General features: G+C 35.7%; 1 protein-coding gene across 4 annotated transcripts in view; it reads right to left on the bottom strand.

Annotated features, from left to right (window-relative positions):
* LOC136826773 (galactosylgalactosylxylosylprotein 3-beta-glucuronosyltransferase P-like) overlaps positions 1-27,480 on the bottom strand; it is a 143,368-nt gene that overhangs the window by 23,863 nt on the left and 92,025 nt on the right. For all 4 annotated transcript variants that reach the window (XM_067084196.1, XM_067084199.1, XM_067084200.1 and 1 more), the window contains one exon: positions 360-565. In XM_067084196.1, the coding sequence (XP_066940297.1) occupies positions 360-565 (206 nt within the window). The remainder of the gene's footprint in view (positions 1-359; positions 566-27,480) is intronic.

Genomic DNA, 27,480 nt, shown 5'->3' with positions numbered 1-27,480 from the left:
AGAAAATAAAACGAATACATAAATTATGTCATTGCGTGTTCGCATTTGATGATCTTTATATTTATAAATCACTGTTTTCTGTCTGTCATCTTTATATTTATAAATCACTATTCTGGGTTTCATATTTTGGTAAATATCTTAATACATTAAAAGATAAGTTTTTTATGTTACCCAAAACGGCAATTCCATGCTGTGCACCAGCCTCTTCGTCATTATCACAAGAAGGAACATGAAGAACCAAAAAGAGATAGAAAAATAGACAGTTATGTGTTGTAAACCTACATTCAAACTTTAGAAGGCTTTTGGATATGGACGTACATCTATGAGAAAAAAGAAAAATGTCCAGAAATGCAACTCACCGCTCGTCCAGATTTTTCTGAGGTATCTGACTGCAGAAACGTCAGCACATTTTGCAGAGACCGCGCAGGAAGACTTCCTGACTCGTCCTGTGTGACTGCAGTCTCTTTCCTCGGGTGTATGGACAACCCCACCAACAACAGTAACACCACAGCCGAGCCTCCGCCCCATTTTACCAGAGACCATATTGTGAGTCCACGCCGCATTCCTGCGAAATGGGAAGAAAAGTTAGTCACTACCAAAAAGACTGTTAAAAAATAAAACTGTTGCTTAAAACAAGACGAGAACGCCAGTGATTAATGTTCCTTAGAATATGGTGGACACCATTCAAACTTAAACCATGACTAAACATAACTTTAAATACTATGCAGTACTGTCCTTCCGATACACAGACTTGACCTGCTAAGAGGAAGCCAGATCTGAACAACACTTGACCACCTTTCCAAATACCCTACTGGCTATTGTGCATTCCTTCTTTTGTTCAGCTGCTCTATGGCAGTTTGTTTCCAATAATTTGGAATTGTAGCTTTATGGCCCAGATACACTGTCAATCATGATTGTGCAATCTAAGTGGTTGTGCAGGCATATCCTTTAGTGAGTAGGTGTGATTGACAGTTTGCGCAGATGATTGAGTAGTGTTTGCCCAATCATAGTAGTTACACAATTAGGACTGATAGTCTGTAGCGATTATTGCGCCAACAGCTCAGTCTTTTCTTTGGTACCATGGCGAGCGCACAGGACTCTCAAGATTTTTGGAGGGAGTTTATTCATCTCTATAGAGATTTTCCTGCTTTGTGGAAAATTAAAAGCGATGAATATAAGAACAGAGTTTTGAAAAGTGAATGCTATGTCAAATTAATAGAAAAAATGCGAGAAATAGACCCTAGTGCCACACGATCCACAGTGACCAAGAAATTAAATTCTTTACGTTCGAACTATCGAAGGAACTGAAAAAGGTACTCAACAGTATGAAATCAGGTGCTGGTGTAGATGATATATACACGCCTTCATTGTGGTATTTCGACGACCTTTCATTCCTTCGTGACCAGGAGGTCCAGCAACCTGGAGTGTCAAGTATGGATGATGGGGATGATGACAATGTGGAATCAATTGATAACATTGTAAGTATTCACCCATTTATTTACATTAATAATAACATATATCAATTATTGACCCATTCATTTACATTAATAATAGCATAAATAAGTTATATATATATATATATATATATATATATATATATATATATATATATATATATATATATATATATATGTGTGTGTGTGTGTGTGTGTATGTGTGTATGCATGTGTGTATATGTATGAGGTTGTAAATGCATATGTATATATATATATATACATATACATATATATATATATATATATATATATATATATATATATATATATATATATATATATATACATATCCTCTAACCCTCTAACCATTAACTTATTAACAATTATCTAAAGCAGTTCATGAGTTAAACATGAACCATCAAAAAAGTTAATGTATTATCCTGCTATATAGAAGTTTGCATCCCAAACGTCTACTCTTAAGACTATGCTATAGATACTATGATCAACTTAATGCATTATTTGTTAATCCGAGAGTCTTGCCAGGGAACAGATCCTTCATTATTACAGTAATTACAAAATGCTTCCCTTATATATTTCGCAGATGAAGTTTCATTGTGTGCGCACGTTGGTGCCAGTGGAATAGGTTGGTTGCCATACCTCTCATTCGCTTCATTAACCTCCTTATCATTCTCATCTTCAATATCTAAACCATCTAGATATGCTTGTGCATTTCGTTTCCTTAAGTAATTATGGAGATAGCAACATGCCATAACTATTGTTGAAGCCTTTGCTGGTGACACATTAATCGTTGACAAAAGAACTCTAAATCGAGCTGACATAATCCCAAAAACATTTTCAACGATGCGTCTACCTCGTGATAATCTGTAATTATAGATAGCTTGGGATTTGGTTTAGTTACTGTGTGATCATCTGCAATGAAAACAAAAGGCATAGCGTCAGGGCAGCCGGGTAAAGTGGTTGGTTCAGGGATACTCAATTTCTTTTCTTTCATTTTCCTACCAAATTTTGTGTTAGCAAACACTCCACCATCTGACACTCTACCATTGGCACCTACATCAACCATCATAAATTCATAGTGAGCGTTAACAACAACCATTAGCACAATGCTAAATGTATGTTTATAGTTAAAATAATATGATCCAGATCCAATGGGTTTTTGATTTGCACGTGTTTTCCATCGATTGCCCCAATGCCATGGGGAAACTGCCAAGTCCTTTCAAATGCTGTAGCTACTTCTAGCCATTCAATTTTTGTTTTAGGGATCTGAAAGAATAAGATTGATATACTCGTTAATATCCATACATCATTTTCATCCTATCAATCATCATTATCGTGATCAATATTTTTAATAACTTTTAGGAAAATGTAAAGGCTATGTTTTATTTTCTGGGTGCATTAGGCTATTTTGACCTGACTACTTCGCCTGACTGGAATTTTTAATTTATCATACTTCCTAGCCTGGCAGAGGTCGGTCCTGCATGCACACAGAAATTATATAGTAACCAATAGAAATCTTAATATTTATAAATTTTTTTATGAAGCATAAAGAAATAAAAATATTCATATTAATCTCCCTTTATGTTTTGCAGGACCCCTCCACATTAGGCAGTGAGTCACAGCAGGTAGATTCACACGTCCCCAAGAAATTACAGAAATTGGATAAGCAGAGTAAACGCTCTGAAGCACTCTCACTTGCATGTTCATATCTCAAGCAAAGTAACGACCCCATTGATATTTTGGCCAAGAGCTGGGCTCAAGAATTTAGGGAAATAAGTGCAGAACAGCAAATATATGCCAGGAAGGCTATTAATGATATTCTTTTTGAGGCAAAATTAGGTACATTGCATAGACACAGCGTTAAGATTAATGAAAATAATATTCAAAGTAGGTCTTCCACGCCCATCTCTGAACTGTCCTCTGACAGCGGAGCATCCACAAGTCGGGGTAATATAATAATCGGAAATATCACAGATACGACTGGAGTCCGTGTTTACACAACAATGTCGGACCTTTTGAACGATCCCCAGTACAGCTTGGAAAACTAAATACGTTATGGCATATTGGCATTAGGATCCGCCCCCTTTTTTTTTCTGGTTTTGTTCCCAAGGGGAAATATATTTTCTTATGTATTTGGTGATGGTGTTAAAGAATTTGTCATTTAGTAGTCTCACTATTATTAATAAATACTTTTGTTATCTGCACCTTATTTAACCTACCTTAATATATTCCTTTAATACAGTGCAAATAGCACTACAGGTTTCATGATGATACCACCAGAGATAGCTTAGTTCCTGAAATGTTTGTCCAGTAGCCAAGAATCTTAAAGTACTAGAAAGCCTTTCACATGCTGAAATGGAATCCCTTAGCTTGGTATCCACTTTTTGTATGAGGGGCGTAGTCATTTCTAGCAAATCCATGAAAGTTTCTCTGTCCATGCGTAGATAATTTTCGTAATCTGCAGGGGCAGAGAGGAGCAACTCCTGTAGAAGATTTTCATGCGTGAATTTACTTCTTTTTTGGAACAACTCTTTCATCCACATCTTTCTTTTCTTACTTTTACTTTCCTCCTCATCGTCTAAAGCCAGAATAATGCCTATACACGCTGCCTCTTTGCTCATCTTCACGCCACAAGCTTTAGAAGTCAACTAATGATTGCACAAACTTCATAGTAGTGTAGGGCTCAAACACTGTTTGCGCAATCTCGAAGATTGTACAATCATGATTGACAGTGTATCTGGGCCCAATTTTGCATGTTGAAATCTTATATATCTGCATTATTTGTACAGTATGTAGGCCTATGTACAGTCCTCTTGTTAAAGTTTCCTAATAGTTTTCATAGAACATCTTAGGTGGAAAGCTCTCTTTTTTTCTCCATCTTTACTGTACACCAATTTCATCTATATTGTTTATTTCCTTCAATGTAAATTTGATTAAATAAAAGACCCTTCGTCATATTTTTAGTGATGATGATGTACTTACCTTGAGTGATCGGGACTAGGCTCTCGATAGCTTTCATATTATTCGCTATCAAGAGCAGCCTGAAGAGAATTAATTAAAACTGAAAGAAAATCTTGTATTTGTGCTGTTCATTTAACGGAAAATTTCTTGACATTATGTACACTGCCAAGATTATACAAGAAAACTAAGTTATACAGATTTCAACCATTAGTGTAACGATACCTTTGTTTACCTAATAGATTTTTTAATTAATTATAAATGCATTTAACACTTATTCACATAATTTTTTACTCGTTTTCCATTTTTCACGTTCAGATGGAAGCATCTTGGTTAAGTCAACTAGTAATAATAATAACAACTTTCACATCAACTTCAAAAGGAACACCGTGACCCCAACTTCACGGAAGAAAACCCGAGAATGTGAACTTCTTAAGCGCAAGGTGCACTGCACGCCAAGGTTATACACTCATTCAACTCTAATTTGTAGTTCAGTGGTGCTACGCGGACAACCCGTACATTAGCACTTCTGAACAATGCATATAACTTAATCACAAATTCATTGTTAAATTGATTTTGCTCTGTTACTGTCGATCTTAATTGCGTTTCTGCACGCAATCGCCCTTCCACTGCTAATTTGTCCGCATAACTTTTTCATTTTGTTTTTGTATTGTAGAATGAACCGACATTTTTGTAGTGAGTTACTGTTATATGTTTTAAGGTTAGATTACTAATTTTTGGTAACGATATTCCATATGTTTCAAGGTTTCAGGCCTTTCTTGGGGACATACATTGTAAAATTTTTCCTTTACTTAAAACAAACGCTCCACGAAGACGTCCATCCGCGGACGAAAATGCTCAGCATCTTTTAACCATTGACATTTTTCCTTTTCCTATGTGGAATACAACTGAATGACGTAGCTTCGTATCTAAGAAGATTACCAGTATTACCGAACCGATATCTAATGGCACGGGCTCTTCGTCGTAAAGCATCCCTCGGGTTTTTTACCTGCACTGCAATCCGCAAGTGATTTCGAGGAGTAATTTTATAGTTCATGAAGACTTTCGGCTTTAAAATTATTAGACACAAAAAGTATATTTACGATGAGTGTTTCAAAGACACTTTAAAGATATAATCATCCCCGAAAATGCTTCTAACAATTGCTTGACCTATACAAACATCAGCTTAAGATCAGATTTATTTTCAAAATTTTTATTATGTTCGTTCGAATTACCGTAAGAAAATAAAAGTTTAAACCAATTTAATATAACAAAATATCAAAGAACTAAGCAATTATAACCTGTAGAATGGTCCTTGATATGTTACCACTTACCAATGGTAAAAATACGTTTCTCCTGAGCAAGTTATCTGGAACCTTTTAGCTAATTTCAGTTTGTGCGTGGTGTGGTCGGTCACCCATGCTAAATGATCAAGAAAAATTATTGCAAGCTGTTATTTTTAATATCTGCAAGTTATTATTTTGCACCCACGTTCATAAGAAATACATAAAGTCTTGGCGTCAATGCCTTGAAGCACAAGTTGTCTTTTTCTTAAACAGTATATACAGTAATATATATATATATATATATATATATATATATATATATATATATATATATATATATATATATATATATATATATATATATATATATATATATATATATATATTATATATATATATTATATACACTACATATATATACACAGTAATATATACATATACACATAAAGTATATATATATATATATATATATATATATATATATATATATATATATATATATATATATATATATATATATATATATAAGTTCAACTCCTTAGTTTTGAGAGAGAGAGAGAGAGAGAGAGAGAGAGAGAGTTATGGATATTAGCTTTCCTATCTTCGGCACACGCAAACCCTTTTCTTACTTATTCCGATGCGCAGTAATTACGTTTCGCGCAAAAATAGTTTTCCTGTCATGATATTCCTTACTTTTCATTTGCCTATATTTTTATATATGCGTGTTTGCTACTGATCATTTTATACATAAATAAGCATATAACGGCCAGGAACGATCCGTGGACCTTGAAAGCGCGAGCTCCGCACTCTACCACTGAATTATGCCTTTCTGAATTATGTCTCTGATGTTAGGTTTTTGGTTCTGAGTAGTTCTTTTGGGATGAGGCTGCAAGCCTTAAGTCCTTTTCAGCCCTGGTTGCGATCATCACAGCCATCTCAATCTTTTTTTTAATTGTTATTTTTAATATTTTTTTTACTATTATTCTCCATATTAGTACTGTCATTGCTGTATTATGAATATTATTTTTTATGCTTCTTCAGCAACTGTGTGGATATTGCCGATTATCATTTTTATCATGTTATCTCATGTAACGAGATTGTGTGCATTGTATCTACATATATTCCATGTATATGGCCCTGAGCTGAAATAAAGGATATTATTATTATTATTATTATTATTATTATTATTAAGTATACCTTAGTTTAACCAGACCACTGAGCTGATTAACAGCTCTCCTAGGGCTGGCCCGAAGGATTAGACTTATTTTACGTGGCTATGAACCAGTTGGTTACCTAGCAACGGGACCTACAGCTTATTGTGGAATCCGAACCACATTATAGCGAGAAATGAATTTTTATCACCAGAAATAAATTCCTCTAATTCTTCATTGGCCGGCCGGAGAATCGAACGCGGGTCCTGCAGAATGCCAGCCGAGAACGGTACCGACCGGTCAACGAAGAACTATTATTAACGACCAGGGACCTAATTCACTTCTGGGCAACAGAGGTTCAATGGATTTTTAATAAAGCCTGCCAAGCCGTGCGTACTCGTCCAGGAGTCGAACCTTGTAAAAGGCCATGCCGACCAGCAGCCTCGCCCCAAAAGAACTGTTCAAAACCACGAGACTCATAGCTGCCGCCTTCCTCCGGAGGGAAAGAGGCACAATTCAATGGTGGAAAGCTGAGTTCGCACTTGCAAGGCCCACGGATCGTGCCTGGCCTTTACATACATATGCATAAAATGATCAGTATCAAACATACAAAGCTATAGAGACGGACAAATGAAAAGTAAGGCATATCATGATAGCACAACTGATTTTGCACGAAGCTTAACTACTGCCGGCATCTGAATACGTCACAAAGATCGAAAAACTATTTATTCGTTAGCCTTTCTCTCTCTCTCTCTCTCTCTCTCTCTCTCTCTCTCTCTCTCTCTCTCTCTCTCTACTATGAGATATATATATATGTATATATATACATATATATATATATGTATATATATATATATATATATATATATATATATATATATATATATATATATATATATATATATATATATATATATATATATGGGATCGGCTATAATTTTACCGGCGTCGTCCGGCGCATCTCAAGTGGTTGACCAAAGTCCAAAGATTAGTTCTCATCTCTTGCCCTTGTGGTTGACCATCCAGGTTTTGACCAGACCCAATATTTCTTAATTTCGATGCTCAGATAACCAGCGGCATAGCGGACATGTTACGGACAATGGTTTGTGTGTGTGTGTGTGTGTGTGTGTTCACTAAACACAGGAAAATGCGAATACTGAAGACACACACCAAATTACCAGCAATTACAAAACCAACATAATTTTTGGAAGTGAAAAAGAGAGGAAAACAGTCTGAAACGGCGACTTGACACACCATATTTGTTTTCCTCCATATTATTGGAACTTTAATACTTCAAAATCCCTCTCGAGTCTACTTCTCGCGCTCTTTAAGTCTCGGAGTATATTTGCTAGATATTTCCTATCCACCATCGACCTTAATAGTCGCTACACTTCTGTCAAAAATCTTCGGACACCATCGGTCCCTTCCTGCCTTCTCGAGTAGGAGCAGAACACAGCAGATCGAAAGTGAGAGAAACCACCGCTAAGACTCTTGAGCACCACTGAGCTTTTATCTGTTCAACTCGACTCCTAAGAAGCACTGGGCGCCAAATGAGTTGATATGCAGGAGTTACAAGACCATTTTGGAATGCAAATGAACCAACAGTTTAAAGAATTTTAAGTTTCTGATGCATCGCTGTAAATATCAGAGTGGAAAGTATATTTAAATTCTTAACAAAGCTACTGCCAAGGCCTGTACACAAAATTTATTACAATGCCATAGTTAATATAAAATTTCAAAGCGACCTTTGATCATTACGAGAGAGAGAGAGAGAGAGAGAGAGAGAGAGAGAGAGAGAGAGAGAGAGAGAGAGGTCCGCCAAGCATAAAAGCATAAGGTAACGTCGCAAAAGGCAAGGAAATGGTCACAAATGATGAGATGCTGCGCGGACAATGCTTAGCATAAAGCATGCTAATGACTGGAGCAGAATGTGCCGGGAATATTTTCAAATTTCATGAATCTTTCGCCGATTTCTGACCAAGCATTTACTCATCCGATCGTTTCACCTTATATTCATCTTCCAAGCTGACTTTTGGCAACCCTCTCACCGGGCTTCATTTGGTTTGTTTGGCGGTCCTGGCTCTCTTTTATATTAAATTTATTCACTCTTTTGTGAAAGGTTAAAGTTTCATTATAAAACTTTGTCTCTGAAATCATATTATACTCAAGTTTTCATAAGTTACTTGTGTGTAAGATAAGATTATGGAAAAAGTGAAGAGATAAAGGTTCAAACTTATGAAAAGGTGAAATATCCCACAAATATCATGACGGCAAATGTTCCAGAAAAGAAAGAAAGGAAAAACATAATGTAAAAAAAAAGTGGCTAAAAAATAGTAAATCTTGAAAATGATCCCCAAAAGCTAATTACGCTAAAATCTAAACTCTGAGGTATGAAAAAAGTTACATCATAAAATGCTCACCACAGAAAATATGGAACTTACGAATACCTGATGACTATATAGGTATTTGTACGCTGGCAGATGCCGTGTAATCCAGTGATTTTCGTGTCAGAAATTTGGACATAAACAAGGAAAATGTTCATGAGGACCTGTATGCCGCAATTGTAGGAGGAAATACCACAAGCTAAACGACTGTAATGCAAGAGAGAATATGTACATTCTCCTAAGGTCCAAAATATGCGAGAAGTACGAAGACGAAGAGGCAAGAATACAAAATACAAATGACCATGGCTGATGACTATACCGCTGCCCCTTGAACACTCAGTCAGGGGAAAACACAACTACAGAAATACATGAACACATGACAAACGAACCCGAGAGTACATTCCTCCCCCTCCAGAAATATGATTATTTACTGACACTGACAAGGCCCAACTTTACTCAATTTTCGTAAACGTTCACAATCATACTTTACTGAGTAATCCTCCACAACAGTCAGACAACGGACAAACCGTGAACACAAGGAGCCCAAAGCATAACTTGAATTCAAGTCAACATCCGATCTCTCTCCACATCGGCTACATTACTGGGGTACAAATAATAAATCTGAAGTCCACGGATGAAGTCTATCTCTCGTAGCTTACTTCAGAAATTATGGTTGAGGTTAAATACATATTTAACCTCTAATTGAGACCCTGACCTTCCCTCATTCGGAGCATGGCTGCCACACATAAAGTCTCTATCTTGTCTAATTCAAAAGGCGTGATCACGATTATATTTACATTTTTGCCCTTGACCTTTAGTCTAAACGCGACGTTGAATATGACCTCACGATGCATATCGGCTTCACTAGGGGGCTGTGATTGTAAAACGTGAAGCCTCTATCTCAAACAGTTCACGGTTTATCCTTTTGACTTCTACGTATGGAACTGACTTTAACACTGAACTCACAATGCCCATAAGCATCATTTAGGCATGGCAACTGCAATTCTATATCTTGTTTAGTTTTAGTTTAAATCAAATTCTTATTTGACCTCTGACCTCTATACAGACTTTAGCACTGACTTCAACGTTAGTATCACTCTTCTTATTAGCATAATTATTGGATTACACATGCCATATATGAAATCTCTATCTCGTATCGTGTTGTCAAATTGGCAAAGGTTAAGTTCATATTCGACCTTTGATCTCTGAGTATGACCTTGCCCTCATCATACTACATTTGCATCATAAGTGGATTATGGTTACCAGACGTGAAGTCTCCCTCTGGTACAGTTAACAATTTATGGAAATATTCATATTTGACCTTTGACTCCTGACGATATAGTCAGTTTTTAACAATCACAATGACCATCTTCTCCATAACATTCGTAAACATCTGCCCAGATGTTACTACTCAATCTTGTTAACACAAACTAAACCAGGCCGAAAACATCGGTAAAATACTACGAACAGAAACTTGGATTAGCAACGACATAACGATAGATAAAAACAAATTAAATGATCCTGACTATTGGACACACAAATCTTATCATATACCAAAGGTCAGTTAAACTGGCGGGGGAGTAGGAGTAGTTCTCTAAGTGTAAATAATAAATATTCTAATTGCACAAATATAAATAACAAATATTTTAATAGAATAATACGGAGAGGTCTCACAAACACAAAGTTGAACTGAAAATGTCTCAATATCAAAGGCAATGAAAAATAAAATTTAATAATATTTAATATGTAAAAAAGAATCCCCTAAAGAAAAATACTACCAAAAGCATAAACACCCGTAGGAGCCTGGGCAAAGATATATTAATGGAGACAAAATATAATAAAGCATAAGACACAGAACCCCTGAATATGCAAATACCAAAGTTTTTCAGCAACAACAAAAGTTATTCTAGAAACTACACAACGTAAAACTTACAATAATGAGGACAGCCGGGTGGTCCAAATGAGGCCCGAAAGAGGATGTTCCAAAGGTGAATAAGGATGACGACGATCCATTCAGATTTAAAATAAAAGAACTGAATTATGCTCTTAATTGTTTGTTTTCAGCTGTTGATCAAATTTCAATATATATATTTTTATATTATAAATACTGATATTTTCAGTAACTCCCGAATCCAATTACCACAGTCTAATAATTATGGGCACTTTAGTGTTTCCGAAGCCTTTGCGATTCGGATGCATTTTGAGAATTCAACGAGGGGTCCGTCTTTGTAGCACAGCGCGGCCTTATTTTTCATGTTTAGGACATAATCTAAAAATACACCTACAGCTCATGATAAGTATGAAGTACTATAAAATAATTTATGAATTCCAAAGTAAGAAATATAAAGGCGCATCTATGAAATTGAGATAATTAAAAACTGCCCCAAGCAAGAAGTTAAAATAAAGTGACGTTCAATGGCTTTTAAATAACACATAATTATACTTACAACAAAATACCTTAAAACACAACTCGTTATATATTTGCACAAATGGTAGGCTGCAAGTGTCCCGCACCTACCACTACCCGTCTCTAACGTTCTGCTTACGGTAGATTTTCAGAGAACCGAGCCATGGCGCAGGATTCCTTTCATACATTCTACTTTTGGCTTCTACAGACATATCTCTTGTCTTATAACTCTTTTGCACAGAGCCTGCCAACTTCTCTGCATCACCTTTTGTGTAATTCTCCTCTCCTCCCGACTTACCTTTGATTCACGCCATCTTCATTAAGGATGCCATAAAGCGGCCACGGAACCAGATCGAATTCACTGCCAGAGTTCTTTAGCTACAATTCCACCTACTATCCATTTCAGGGACCACGAGTCATCGTTTTCCTCAAATATCTTTCAAACTAATAATTTGATCGAACTGGTATTTTGACACAGTGTACAAGACACCTCCCGCTAATTTTTGGTAATATAGTGGATTGTCAAATGGTGTTAGTTAAGGTGTTTACTCTTGGCTTTACATGGTGTTGCCTGGCCAAGCATCGCCAACCTATGCATTCGAACGTCCCTCCCTGCCTCCCTCCCTTTCCCTTCCCCTCTTCAGCCCTCCATCAACCCACCTTCCTGGCCTCCCCGTCTCCGCCCCCTCCTCATTCCTGTCTATTATATTATACTGAGTAATATTGGATGCTATAAATATGTTGGTTTTTGTAGATTCTGTGTTCATTTAATTATTGTATTTTCTTAAGTTATATAAATGGGAGTAGGCTATTCACTCAGTATAATGTACCTACTATCACGAACTCTTAAATCCCTCTAACCCTCGTATCGACGCGTTGACTTCGACCAGGTAAGATAAGGTAACAAAAATTAAGTCATACAGTTTAACCTACAACTCAGTATATAATTAACACTGCTCTCGTCTAAATTCCCATGACGTCTAAAACGCGACCATATGGCCTGTGTGGGCAGAATACGTACAGAAGCATGCAGTAAAATAAAAATAATAATAATATTCATAATCCGTTCAGCATATGCCACAATTTTTTATTTTATAAATATATATTTTGCATAGATATTGACCTCTTTACTAAAACGAGTGTAGAAATTATTGACTGGATAATGGTGAGACACTGTTATATATATATATATAATAATATATATATATATATATATATAATATATATATATATATATATATATATATACTATATATTATATATATATATATATATATATATATATATATATATATATATATATATATATATATATATATATATATATATATATATATATATATATATATATACATACCCAAGGGTGAGATAGAGACAAAGTAATAGATATGATAGAGAGATAGATACATTGATTGACCAATATGCGTGTGCTTTTTGCATGTGAGTGTGTTATGAAAATTCACTTATCTATTGAGATTAACCATCAATTTATTGTCAGCTTTCTCCATTTTGTATATGCGGCAGCCGACAGACAACCCCTTATCATTACGGTATTACCTGACACGCCAAGGATACCTATTACCAAGCCAAGAGAGACAAGGTCTACCCAATTGAGTGGAGTCGCTTCCCACCTGGGGTAACTACGTAGGCGATGACGTATCTTAGAGGTACCTGCTCATTACGGCAATTCACCAGCTGACGCAATAAGGAGGTAGACAAAGCTCCGCCTACACGGGGGATTTGGGGGGATGTGAGCAGACCTTCTCTTTCTCTTGACCTTGCTATTTACAGAAAACGTTGAGAAAAATTAATCATTATTATGATCGTTACGAAACCTCGCTATCCTTTTTATTATGAACGCTCCAATTATCGCTGGTATTGAAAAATATAATGGAAAACGGTATTTTATTGCATATTGTAAATTACAGAGAGGTATTGAGGGGGGAGAGGTGAGAAAAACAGCGATAAAGAAAGAGTGAGAGAGAGGAAGGGAGGGAGGGAGAGGGAAGAGATGGGGGATAGCGGACGTTCCATTCTCTAAATTAGTCCTGCTGACTCATGAGACTTTGCCTTTAAAAGTCAAGAATAAACGCCTTAACTAACACCATTTGACAATGCACTATATTACAAAAACTTAGTGGGAGGTTCTCGTACAAATAACTAGGTTGAAAGATATTTGAGAAAAACGATAACTCGCGGTCCCTGAAATGGATAGTAGTAAGCAGTTACGCTACAAACACGTCTTACCGAAGGTCCTGACGCGTACTCTTTCCTTACTCTTATAATCCAGCGAAAAAAGAATTCCTGAACATTTATTCGTCGGAAAAAAATACATTGCAAAAACACAAATATCCACGGAGAATGGCGTGGTGCTAGAAGCCTCACCCAAGATGGTTTAGGACCGGGTGCCAACCTCTGTAGCGGAAAGGTATATGGAAAATATTTGTATACTTGTATGACTCGGAAGCAGTTCATTTTGCTTCGTTAGGCGAGGATGACTGAACATTAAAACTCTTCATTTATCGTCTCCAATCTATTTTGTCGCGCCTCTCTTCTTGTCTTGCGCTTCGTAAAATGGTAAACGACAGCCAACTTGAGAGATTTTTCTCTCATCTTGTCTCCTTCACATCAAGCTTATCTCAATGTTTGTCAAAATTATGTAGAGGCGAGAATGACTGGCTTGGGAATAAAGGGGGGTTTGTAACGGGGTGTAGTATGTTTCCACGGACATTTAAGATCTCCATGTACATAGAAACATACATACATGCATTCATATATATGTACTGTAATATATCAGAAAAATGACTGGAGGGCGTTTTATAAATATTCCCACTAGCGCCTTTACATGAAAACAAAAACAATAACTAGGCAGAGCCACTGTTTCAATTAACATCTGTGCATCAACAACTGACAAAACAATGACAACAATCCACTTCCGAACTCCACGGCTGTCTCTCTACCATTTCCTTAATAGAAAAGTAAAAGAAGTCCGTCCGTGCCAAAGGGGCCACTGCTCACGTAACCAACCGCAAAACCGCCTTGAGGAGAGGCCACTTCCCAATTAACGAATGTTGCATATTCTTTTCGGGTATAAAAGTAATTAATTCGGATCTTAGCATTATTCGTTGTTGTCTATTTAATGGCTTATTCATCGTTTGTTAGCTTTTCCTGGGGATTCAAAACTGGACTGAGTCGTCTACTATGATTCAAAACTGGACAGAGTCGTCTACTATGAGATTATCAAGACAAAAGGGCAGAAATACACTAATGACTCCACTGCAATAACACAGCAGGTGCCTCAAGGGCTGTCGCAACTTTATCAAACGTCATTCTCTCCGCATACACAACCATTACTGAATTAATAATCCTATGTCAAGTCGCGAAAGAATTCTCTCTCTCTCTCTCTCTCTCTCTCTCTCTCTCTCTCTATATATATATACTATATATATATATATATATATATATATATATATATATATATATATATATATATATATATATATATATATATATATATATATGTATAGTTTGAAAAAAATTATTATATTTTAAAAGAATGATCATCGTGTTCGTAAGAATAAAAATTAAAATGTGAATAACAATAATCTAATAAGGTACGAAAAAGTTCCACAACCGAAAGAAATAAATGTAAATATATAATTTGTAAATGGGCTGGAATATCAAATTAATTTTATACCAAAAACTGGCAACCTCAGAGCCGATAAACGGTTTAAAACTGAAGGCAACAGTGAAACTAGCGAAGTATTCCAATTCAATATAAAACAAGAACCAAGGAAAGAGATGAAAAATAAAAGTGAATAACGACAATTTCTTAAGTGAAAGATATTTATATTTTTCATTGAGAAAAGTAGACCAGTGAAACCATAAGACTTGAATAGAAGACGAGGGAAGATTAAGATCAAATGGGGAAGACCAAACAAAGTTGGATCGTTCTTACGGTCGCCAAGAGATTGACATCCGAGACCTTACACAGAACACTGCACAGGGAATGAATCAATACAAGATGTGAACGACAACATACTGACGTGAAATCGATAAGCTACCGTTTATCTGGAATATCTAGGGCGAAACCCAGACATACTAACTTGTAGCACTGTAGCATTATACACTCCTGAGGTACTGTGACAAGAAAGTTAGTTGTTATAGTAATGACATCTACGTACTTGAAAAACCACGGAGAGGTTTCATCCGTAATGATCTGTAGGAAATTCAACTCTGAGTGGCTTTACATATGGGACGTAGGAAAGACGAAATAACAATCAATAAATTAAAATGAACTTATAATAGATGAGAAACGACCATTTGAAAATCTTCATTAAATTTTCATAACTAATAATTCTGGAAAAGTAAAATAAAATAAATATTAAGAATGGCAAAAACTCCATACAGAAAGGAGTGCATCAAAAATCAGTATAATTTCTACCGTCAAAATAAAAACTTAAACGATATGACAACAAAAACTAGGCGGGGAAAAGTACTCGGAGATTTAATAAATTCTGGAGAATTAATGGAAACTGCCAAAACCTGTAATGGAATCGTGGGAGAATAGAATTGCCAACAAATTGCACAAAGTGGACATATGAAAGTGTGTGTTAGCGCGTGCGACATCCAGTCTTATATTCATACGACATAATTATGGTCACGTAACCACGAGAAATTTCGTAGCACACTTCCTCTACCAGACCTGTTCTGGTACTGAGCATTGTAGCCGAGCACTGATCCGTGCTACCAACGGGGAAGAATCCCAGATGGGGAAGTTTAATAAAGTAAATGTACCACGCATCAGAGAAGCGCTGAAGATTGCTCTACCGAGATGGTACAACTACAGCTTAACTTAAGGATATACCGCTACTGAAGAAATATTCTCAATGCTACTTATATAAGGATATTTCAGGAACCTAAAGCTGGAACAGAGGATACTTAATCACTGCCACATCAAACTTCTAAGGTTTGCCTCAAGTTTCTGAGCACTGATTTTTTTGGGATGATACCCCTAGCCGTATGCCTCTACAGATTGTCATGGGACCTAAGTCGAGCATAATACTGAGTGTCAGAGCACCGGTGTTTGCGGAAGCGAACCTGTCCAGAATTCACCGAAGGTCTGGGGACTTGACCTAATGTTGCTCATCATCACTGACTGCAGGAATGGAATGGAATATGCAATTTAGGTCAAAGGCCAAGCGCTGGGACCTATGAGGCCATTCAGCGCTGAAAGGGAAACTGAGAGTAAGGAGGTTTTAAAAGTTTAACAAGAGGAAAACCTCGCAGTTGCACAAGAAACATTTGTTAGGAGAGGGTGGAAAGTAAGACGGAAGAAAGAGAATATGAACGGAGGCACAGTAGAAGGAATGAAAAGGGTTGCAGCTAGGGGCCGAGGGGACGTTACAAAGAACCTTAAGTAATGTCTACAGTGTACCGCGTGAGGCTCACTGACGGCACTACCCCCATACGGAAACTGACTGTAGGAGCAGTTAGTAACTGAATGCTCGTATCCTGTATTTTAAACATGAGGAAAAGCCACGAATCCTATGGTTTCGGATCGTGGTTGGTTCATGGCAAAACAGTCATGCTTCACTCCTATTGTGTTAAAATGGGAAAGTAAAACAGAGGAAGCGGCTTTTTCAACAAAGTTACGTAATTTACACAAAGCTCCCAGGAATAGCATATACAACACAGTCTGGCCAGCAAGGACTGGACAGCATACAATGGCAGTAAACAGAATAGGAGCCATGAAACAAGGGAGTAGTTAATGAACACAGAAAGTTTTAACTGTAACATGAGCTTGCAAATAACATCCCAGACCCGAATGCAATCAATGAAAACGACACAGGAAAAAAAAAAGAGTAAAGGCTAATAATTGTCTGAATACGGTATACAGTAGTAACTTTTCCATGGAGGTCGAGGGAGAGAAAAGGAGTACAGTAGGTCACCTACAGGAATCATAAGACCATATGTACGGGGAGGTGGAAAGTATACCTTAGTTTAACCAGACCACTGAGCTGATTAACAGCTCTCCTAGAGAGGGCTGGCCCGAAGGATTAGATTTATTTTACGTGGCTAAGAACCAACTGGTTACCTAGCAACGGGACCTACAGGTTATTGTGGAATCCGAACCACATTACGACGAGAAATGAATTTATATCACCAGAAAAAAATTCCTCTAATTCTTCATTGGTCGGTCGGAGAGTCGAACGCTGGGCGAACAGCGTGCTAGCCGAAAGCTCTACCCACCCACCCAATGAACAACTTATGGAGAGGTGAAAAGCGTATGGAACCGAATGCATAGGCAAGAAGAAAGAACATCATGTAATGAAAAGGCTGTAACAAAATACGTCAGAGATGATTTAAGAAAAGAAGCGAGAAGTAACTTGAGTGTAATCATGCCTGGTAGTGATCGTGTATATATGTACATACATATGTGTATAAACATATATATACATAGATACATACACACACACGTGTATGTATATATATATATATATATATATATATATATATATATATATATATATATATATATATACACATACACATAATACAATATATATATAAAAACATATATATAATATATATATATAATAATATATATATATATATATATATATATATATATATATATATATATATATATATATATATATATATATATATATATATATATATATTATATGGGAAACTTTATGGCTTGTAAAAATAACTGGTATAATGTATTTTTCAACACAAGCACGTGGCTGTTAATATCATGTACAGAGTAAAAGCCACAATAAAAACGGTATAAACTATAACGTACATCCAACTCGCTTCCTTGAATACATGCACGCCAAATTCGATGACAAGAAAACATACTGTACATATAAAATATGCGCAGCAAACCTACTCTACATACAGTTGTGTTTAATGATGAGCATAAAGGTTTCGACAACACTCAGTTACCACTTGAAACTATTTCGAGGAAGCGTCTAGACACCAGTCACTTTACTATCTACCCTTTAACTGCTGAATGAAGGACCAAGCACTCAAGTAACAACTTCTAAAGCTTCAGTGCTGCATCACACGATTACTCAAGTATCATCATGAAGCAGGAAGGTCAAGCTTTACTCAACAACCTTACCCAGAGAGAGAGAGAGAGAGAGAGAGAGAGAGAGAGAGAGAGAGAGAGAGAGAGAGAGAGAGAGAGCTATCTATCTCTGTTGGCAGGCTGTATTTGTTACAGTATTGTGACCGATATTTTCAGGAATAGAATTATTATTGAACAACCATTTGCGTGTGACGTCAATGTATAAAATAGCAGTAACTCTTGTAATATTTTTTTTCTTTTTGATTAGCAACACACATTATGCCTTTCAAACATTTAATAATGAAACACTAATTCCTAGCTCGACTTTCAAGCGCAAGTATTCCACCGCATTTGGTTCAATATTTTCTTCATTTCTACTTTGCAAAGACCTTTCTTTGAGAGTATGTAACATATCTCCTTTCCAATAATCAATCACTTTAATCGACTATCTTTATTGTATCAACATACGTCAGCAGTATCGGGCGTTTTTTCATCCGTTCGTTTGTTTGTTACAGCGAAACCTTACAAAGTGATCGATGGATTATAAATGATATTTGGTGGCAGAGAATAAAAAAAAAAGGGGGGTAAGGGAAAAGTGTGCTTGATTTTTGTTTCGTTTCAGATATTACCGACTCAAAAAACCAAAATAAATGTTATAATTACAGCATTCAAACGATTTTCCTTAGTTTGATTAACCTTCATTCTTCAATAAAAGATTAACCTAAATCCCTCTTATTCATGTCTACATTTGGATTATTCATCCGAATCCTGCAACCGTAATAAATCTGATTTGAAAAGACAATGGTATTTCTCCTAATCAGTTTTACTCATGATCTGAGTTCCTTACCTGACCTATGTTACCACTACCATTTCAGTTTGCTTCAGACTTGTAAAAATAAATATTTCTGTCAATTCTTTCTTCTTCTCATTTAAACTACCCATCTGTTAATGTAAATTTTCAACGGTCACGGGTGGTCTAGTAATATTTAAAGATAAAGCTTTTTATGTTAAAATCTACTCATTTTATTCTTCTAGCTGCCAATTCATCATCAAATCACAGATAATGGAAAAAACCAACGTATAAAACAGACCATTACATACTGTACAACTAGCACTCTCGTCTTGATAATGAATCATTCTGAAAGAAAATGCAAAATAATCTTCAAATGACAAGGGATATTCAGAAAATTCTGGCAACCCTTTTACAATTATTTTCACATGATCATTATGAGAGGACCTCATTGTGTCCAAAACATGCGCCCATGCCTGACATTTAGTTTAAAATTTTGATTTTCACTGCTATTTTCAAATGTCTATCTTCTCAAATATCTTGCGTTCTCACATCTTTAAACGTATGTGGCGATTTATTAAATAACCTGATTGCCGTAATGTAACTTTACGTTCATTTTCAGAATGTATATAAACAAACTGAAAACTTCTCTCCTCTACTACTGAGGCACTCCTCACTTTGTCATTAATCACGCTTGCTAAAAGCCCTAAAGAACTTCGAAGCTTCATTACACACTCGAGTGCTATTTGATTTTGTTACCGAGGATTTTTCAAAAGGGCAACCTAAAAACGTGAACAAAATCTTTATTTCAAAACAGTTTCTTAAAAGACGTGCTTCATCAAAAAGTGAAGAATGAGAAACAATATATTTTTCCCTTTCATGTTTCTTTTTAAATTATTCCTCTTCACTGTATAACCTATTAGTCGTACACGTCTTCCAAGTTCTAAAGAGCTATTACAGACCACTGTCACTTGTAATCTATCACATTAGTAACGCAATCTACGTCTCACGTTTCTCCATGCCATAACTTTCTCTTGTTCGTACTTTCACAGCTAATTTCCTTACCGTTCTTATGCATTACACACCTTACTTTCACAGTCTCATGTTATTCAGTTCAATATCTTATCAAAACGATCAGTATCACAGCTTCTAAATCGCTCTCGTCTCTGTTGAAATACGAACAAAATATTCCATTTTCGTCTATAACTTAGCCAATAGTCTTTCACTTTCTCAGGCGTAAAGCTTTTCTTCTGAGAATGCGTGGGTGCATATATAAATTGTCAAAAATTAAAAACAACAGCCATTGTCATAATTAATAGTAATAAACTAAATCAAATTTTACCTGCATTACCTTCACAAACCAAAAGTGATTTCAATATATTCCACAACCACACGTGAGTTTCAGAGACTTGAATAGAGGCAAAGCGAATTACTATTATTGGACTTTATAGAATTAATCAACATTGTACTATTTACATTGTGTAAAAATGGATTCTTCGGAATATAAACAACATTTTTTTCAATTTTTCATATGACGCAAATCTAGTTTGTGTGTGTGCGTGTGTATGAATATATCTTACAGTGCAAGTGCGGGGCAATTAAGCTTATAATGAAGTCTTTAAACTGCTTAAAGCACAACTTTCAATAGCAGGAATAACTAGAAGAGCAATTACTCAGAAGGAAAATAGAAGAACCTGATGCGTACCTACTTCAGTACTTACTAGTCATCGTGAGTAGAGATGGTCATAAAGTCACAGCAGAGTTGTTGTTTTGTCTACCACACTTCATACTGTAAATGTGGTGAAATCAGGTAGTGTACCAGAACGATCCAATTAGAAAGTAAGAACAGTGACTGATTTTCTGACTGATCTGTTGACCGATTTAGTAACATGAACTGTTGTCACATCAACCCTGGTCATCGATGCCAGGTCCCAAAATGAGCAACACATGACACTTGCTGCTAAAGAATGGACCAAAACTACATTCGCATATGTACAGAGATGAGATGGGTAGCAGATGTATATATATAATGGTGTCTGCATAAATATTTGCCTAGATTAGGCAACGCGTAACAACACAATCAGGGAACACATGTTATGTGCAGTTATCTCAGAATAGAACCACTGCTCAATTTATCAGCTTCAACTATATCACAGCACTTGAATCCCCCACATCATATAGTTAAAAAAAAACACACACACACACGTCAAGAAAACGACAACACAATTTAATTAAAAAAACCATAGATTTCATTCAACTCTGAAATTGTGGTCTTTAGTGACCTGCCAAAGGAACATCCTGTAGGTATTCAAAAGACAAAATTATCAAATAAGAAATGGAATCGCCTAATAGCTATGGAAACGTTACCCAAGTTTGCCAGGCATATCACACTCCAAAACTCAAATTGCCTTAGTAAAATGACAAAAGAAATGTAGGGACGCGGTCGAGAATTCTATCCAATTTCAAGACATTTGGATGGGAAACGAACGCACAGCACATTAACTGAGAAGTGGCTGTAATAAAAAATAATCAAGAACACTCGGCTAAATATTCACCCTGGATTGTATCTTTATATTTTTATTTTCAACTTTCAGCTTGGAAAATCTTTTAGTTTTATTTTCAGCTGTTTAACTTATAGCTTCTAATTTACTACAATTTGATGATGAGAAAGATACTTCAGTAATAGCTTAGCTTGGCTGTCATTCGTAATAAATGCAAATACACGATAAAGTTTCTGTTTTTAATCCCCTTTGATAAAGTTAAATTTTCCTAGGAGCAAAAGAGAATGTGTGTGTGTGTGTGTGTGTGTGTGTATGTGTGTGGCGTCAAATGGCACTGTCACTTACTGTATATTGCTGCTCTTCAGAAAATTTCAGATGAAATGACAGAAAAAAAAATAACATGGAAAATGAAACTGAACTACTCCAGGTGAAGAACTTTGGTACAAATTATTTACAGGTCCATAAAATGAAATGAGTGAAGCGCACAGATGCAATTAAATTGACCAATACAGTTTATCATTAGGGACAGGCAGACGAACTTGCTCATCGATGAACTCCTAATCCACCATGACTTAGGAATTTCCGACTGCACACCTGAATCTCCGTGGTTCATATAAAATTCGTCCAAATATAGGTCTAGACTGTATTTTTAGTAGTCCTTTACGCTTAAAACGTACTTTTACTTCATGTAAAGCTATACTTAAAACTTGTGTAAACCGTATACCTATACTATTAAACCACGAGTTGGAGGACTGAAGTATGATTCACATATTCGAGACATTACGTTTCCTCAACACCCAGACCGAAGAGAAGACCGTCTGTGAATCAAACTTCATTCTTGGAATTTGTGGTGTTACTGTATTCATCACAGCTTAGCTATGAATGACACCATGCACCTACCATCAATTAAGTTTCAATCAGCACACAGTTACCATGTATACAGAAATACGACCGTCAATGTTCGAGAACATTCGCCTTATTACGAACTGCTGAAATTTCCTTGTTTTGCTGTTTAATGGCTGGACAGATTTATGAATAAACTACTAACATGTTGCGTCGCAATTTTCTTACTGCCAAGAGGACAATACTGGGTGAATTTAAGGGAAGTTTCCGTTTTATATGAAATCAGTGTCTTTTTCTTCTTATTCAATGCTAGCACATCTAGTCTACATTACGTTTCTTGGCTGCATGTCAAAAACTGGATATTCTGATGTGATTTTCAAAACTTGTTTCACCAGAATGTTTATCATTTAGACTTTGAGTTTCTCTTATTATCAAAAGCAAAACTTCTATTGCAACCTTGGAATGGGACTTTGTACTCTGAGTCGAAAAAGGAGTTTTGTTCCTACAATAGGGCGACATGAAAAAGTTAACGGATGTTTCACTTACCAAATTTAAAACCAATTTGTTTCATCAGCTGAATGTCAAGCGGACTTGGGAATTCTCGAAACTACTTGCCCCGTTCAATTAAAACCCCATTATCTCCCATTAGAAAAACTTCTGTGGGATGTGGTAAGAATTTACAATCAAGAAATTCGTTACTACTTCTGTATCTTATGGAACTACAGCTATTACGGAAAGGTATGTCCAATATATACAATGATTCAGTACGATAAAAAGTGCGACAGTTTTTACGTTGAACCCTTTGATAGATTATAGATTTCTAGTGGCTGGCAATAAAGTTCACATATTGCAGTACATTCATCATTGAGGTTTTTCTCTTTCCTGAATTAACCTCCACACTATAAAAAATATTTCGTATATGAACAAGGAACGGCTCAATGTAATACCGTCAAGGCCACCTCTTATAGCGGTCACTACATAAATTTAAAAAGGTAAACAATTTTTCATAAAATATTTTGCTACATAAATTAAAAAAAGACAATAAATTTTTATACAATATTTAAAGCGGACGCTAGACATCCTAAAAAGTTGAGTACTATACTAATAATAAAACGACAAGCAAAAACAACCTACAAAATAAGTGTAAATAGTGATGATTCCTCCGAGACATAGGTCACAGTAATTGGACTAATTTGCCTAATGAAAACTTTATTGTGATTTATTATTTTCCGAAATAGGTGAAAGCGGGAATAATACACAAGTTTATGCCACTGGTTGCCAAAGCCAAAAGGACCAATAAAGTGCACTTAATCTAGGAATCATCACACCTGAAGGTTTCTAGAGTAGCCGAGTTCTTTAGATGTCATAAGAAGAACAAACAGTCTATAACCAAGCTATTTAACATTATTTGATGGGAAAGGACAGATCTGGGTTCCAGGAAAGCATCAAACCGAGGAAAATAATTTATCTGGAGATCTGAGACATTATTATTATTATTATTATTATTATTATTATTATTATTATTATTATTATTATTATTATTATTATTATTATTATTATTATTATTAGAGAATACCTATTTGTTAATTAATATTAATAAAAGCTCCCTCAACTCCCACCCAAGTTTGAAAAAATGGGCCAAGTGATTTCAAAAGCAACTACAAAACCAAGCCAAATCATACAAATCATACGGCCTTCACAATCAAATCCTAGGGATTTCTGTACAACGCTGGAAATTGAAAGCAATAGATCAAACCCTGAAGAGAGTCAGAGTGCAAACTAGGGAATAGATATTTACTCTCAATACAGACGGTCAGGAGATAAGTACATGATCAAGGTTTCATGAATAGAAATATAAAAAAAACAGTCTTCTGGAGTTGGAACCTACTCATGATGCAACTGAACAACCAAAACCACCACCTCCATACTGAAGGATGTCCCCTGACTTTATGTAGTCTGAAACTTTGGGATCTTTACTAGATAGTGATCCCCATGGGTTTTCGGGAGTCGTTATCTAGGACTAATATTTCTTGGGGGTCATTATCTTTATTGTAGGATATTTACAGTCTTTTATGTTTTGACGGTACTCCCCGACGGGCTTATACTAATCACGCCGCAAAGGTGGTTACATAAAGGGTTAAAACCCTTGGGGGTCATTATCTAGGAAAGATCCAAAATCTGAACATACTAGGAACCAGAACCCTACCTTGGCCATCTGAATAACCAAAAACCAAGTGGAAAACCTGCAAAGGAGTAGTCAAGATGCTTAATTATAAATGCTATGCTAAACCGATACGCACACAAACATTTTCAATTTGACTTCCAAAAAAAACAGATAATGATCAATGCCACATATGTTCTTTAACTGCGAAATCGTGAACTGACTCCTGTGCACAACCGTCACAATAAATGAACCTTTAAATAATAATAAATAATAATAAATAAGCTAATAATGTCTTGTCCTACATTCCCGTTTTAATAAATATCGTTATACCATTTCATATCCCCAAAAATACAGCCGAACAAATAAACAGCAGCATGATAAAGCAAATACAAGTGAGATTTGTGACAGAATTTCTTACGAGAGAGAGAGAGAGAGAGAGAGAGAGAGAGAGAGAGAGAGAGAGAGAGAGAGAGAGGCTACACGGACGTTGCAGGTAAAAGTGTCATAATCACGCATGGAACAGAAACATTTCATGACATGGCCACATTACCTGTCCGGATACGACCAATTACAAACTCCTGTCCAGAGTTAAAGGAACGCTTAATAGGGGAAAAACTAAAGCTGCATAACGAGACAAACTGCACAACTGGCTCACAAGGAAGTGCTCTGGTTGCAACAAGTAAGCGTGGAACGTCACCGCTGGGACCAAGACCTTTACGAAGCTGTAAATGGACCTCTTTCCTTTCAAGCCCATAAATACATCACATTTTTCTAAAGAAAATACGTAAATATAATCACAAAAACAAATACGCTCATTAAAACAAACACATAATTAGTGTAATTGTAATAACAAAAAGGCCCTCTTAACTTCTAAAATTCTTCACACGTTTTGGATAAGTTTGTCGCTACAAAGCCTTAGATCCAAAAGCAAGAATATGAAGTAATTCTGATGTCCGGCAGCAGGATTCGAACACGCATCCAGGGTATCAGAACACGTGACAAGCGTATCCAAGAAGTGTGAAGCATTTAAGAAGTTGATAGGACATTGTGGTTATTATAACTGCATACGTATCTGGTAAAAAGTGACCAGTAGATTTTATATATATATATATATATATATATATATATATATATATATATATATATATATATATATATATATATATATATATATATATAAATAATGTATGTATGTAAGTGTGAGTTTGTAAAAGCCAATAGATTCTATATATATATGTATAATATATATATATATATATATATATATATATATATATATATATATATATATATATATATATATATATATATAGTGTTATATGTGTAGATGGCTAAGTACAGTACGAATACACTAAAGTTTTCAAAAAATATAATTTAAGAATAACTGGCCTTAGTGTAAGGGAAAAGGTTAAATTAGACTTGAAAAATTATTGGTGTACAACACTGTTTAGTATACATGGAAAGATGTTCAGTGTTTTGATGTATGTGCAGACTGAATACAGACCAGTCTGCTGTAGAACTGCGTCACAAGGATGCGTTGTTCCCACACCTGACTAAAATGTTTACGGAAAGGTTAGAAAGAGAAGTCAGGTATAAGTCAGTGGGCTAGTGGAGGTTGTAAATGGAATATGGAATTGCTTTGATTGGTGACAAGGTGAAGAAGCAATTGTGGCTACGAAAATGTTATGAGGTCATATGGAAGCCATAACGACGGAGTGATGAATGTTTATTTCTTAAGTGGAAGATTAGATTGCTTCAATCGACTAAGTATTTGGTAGTAAACGCTCTAATTTATAGCATGATGCGAGAAAAAGTGAATAAAAAAATGAAAAAGGAACGTAGTGAGAGAACTCTACGCAAGAATTTTGAGAGGAGCAAAGGTTAGGATTTTTGCAAGGGAAGTGTAAACAAGGCGGAAGCTATTGAAGCGAATTCTGTATACTACAATTAGAATGAGGAATTCTCAAAAGATGAGAACCTTTGTAAAGAGGGAAACATAAGCAAATCAGATGAGTCCTCGTATTCTGAAGCAGTCACGTTAAGTAGAAATAGAAATGATAGTCTTGAGAAAAATGTGTATCATTCTCCTGTGTCGGATGAAGGTGAAAAGTGCAACCTTCCGTGTGCTGGGATGAAAGCGTAACAGAACTGTTAGAGTGAAAAGAACTTAATTCCCAAGAGGCCCGAATAAGTAAAACTACACGCAGTGCCGATACGTTCGTGCAATAGTGCTTAAGGCTACGAAAGTTTCCTGTACAAAAGGTTTATCCTTCCTCCAGAAGGTGTATATATATATATATATATATATATATATATATATATATATATATATATATATATATATATATATATATATATATATATATATATATATATATATATATATATATATATACATATATATATATATATCTCAGGTTGAAGAGGTAAAGGCATGCATGTCTCTAACAAGATCAAGTTTATT

This window comes from Macrobrachium rosenbergii, chromosome 41 (genome assembly GCF_040412425.1).
Source record: "Macrobrachium rosenbergii isolate ZJJX-2024 chromosome 41, ASM4041242v1, whole genome shotgun sequence".
In the NCBI taxonomy this organism is placed as follows: domain Eukaryota; kingdom Metazoa; phylum Arthropoda; class Malacostraca; order Decapoda; family Palaemonidae; genus Macrobrachium; species Macrobrachium rosenbergii.
This window is presented reverse-complemented; position numbering and strand designations above follow the sequence as displayed.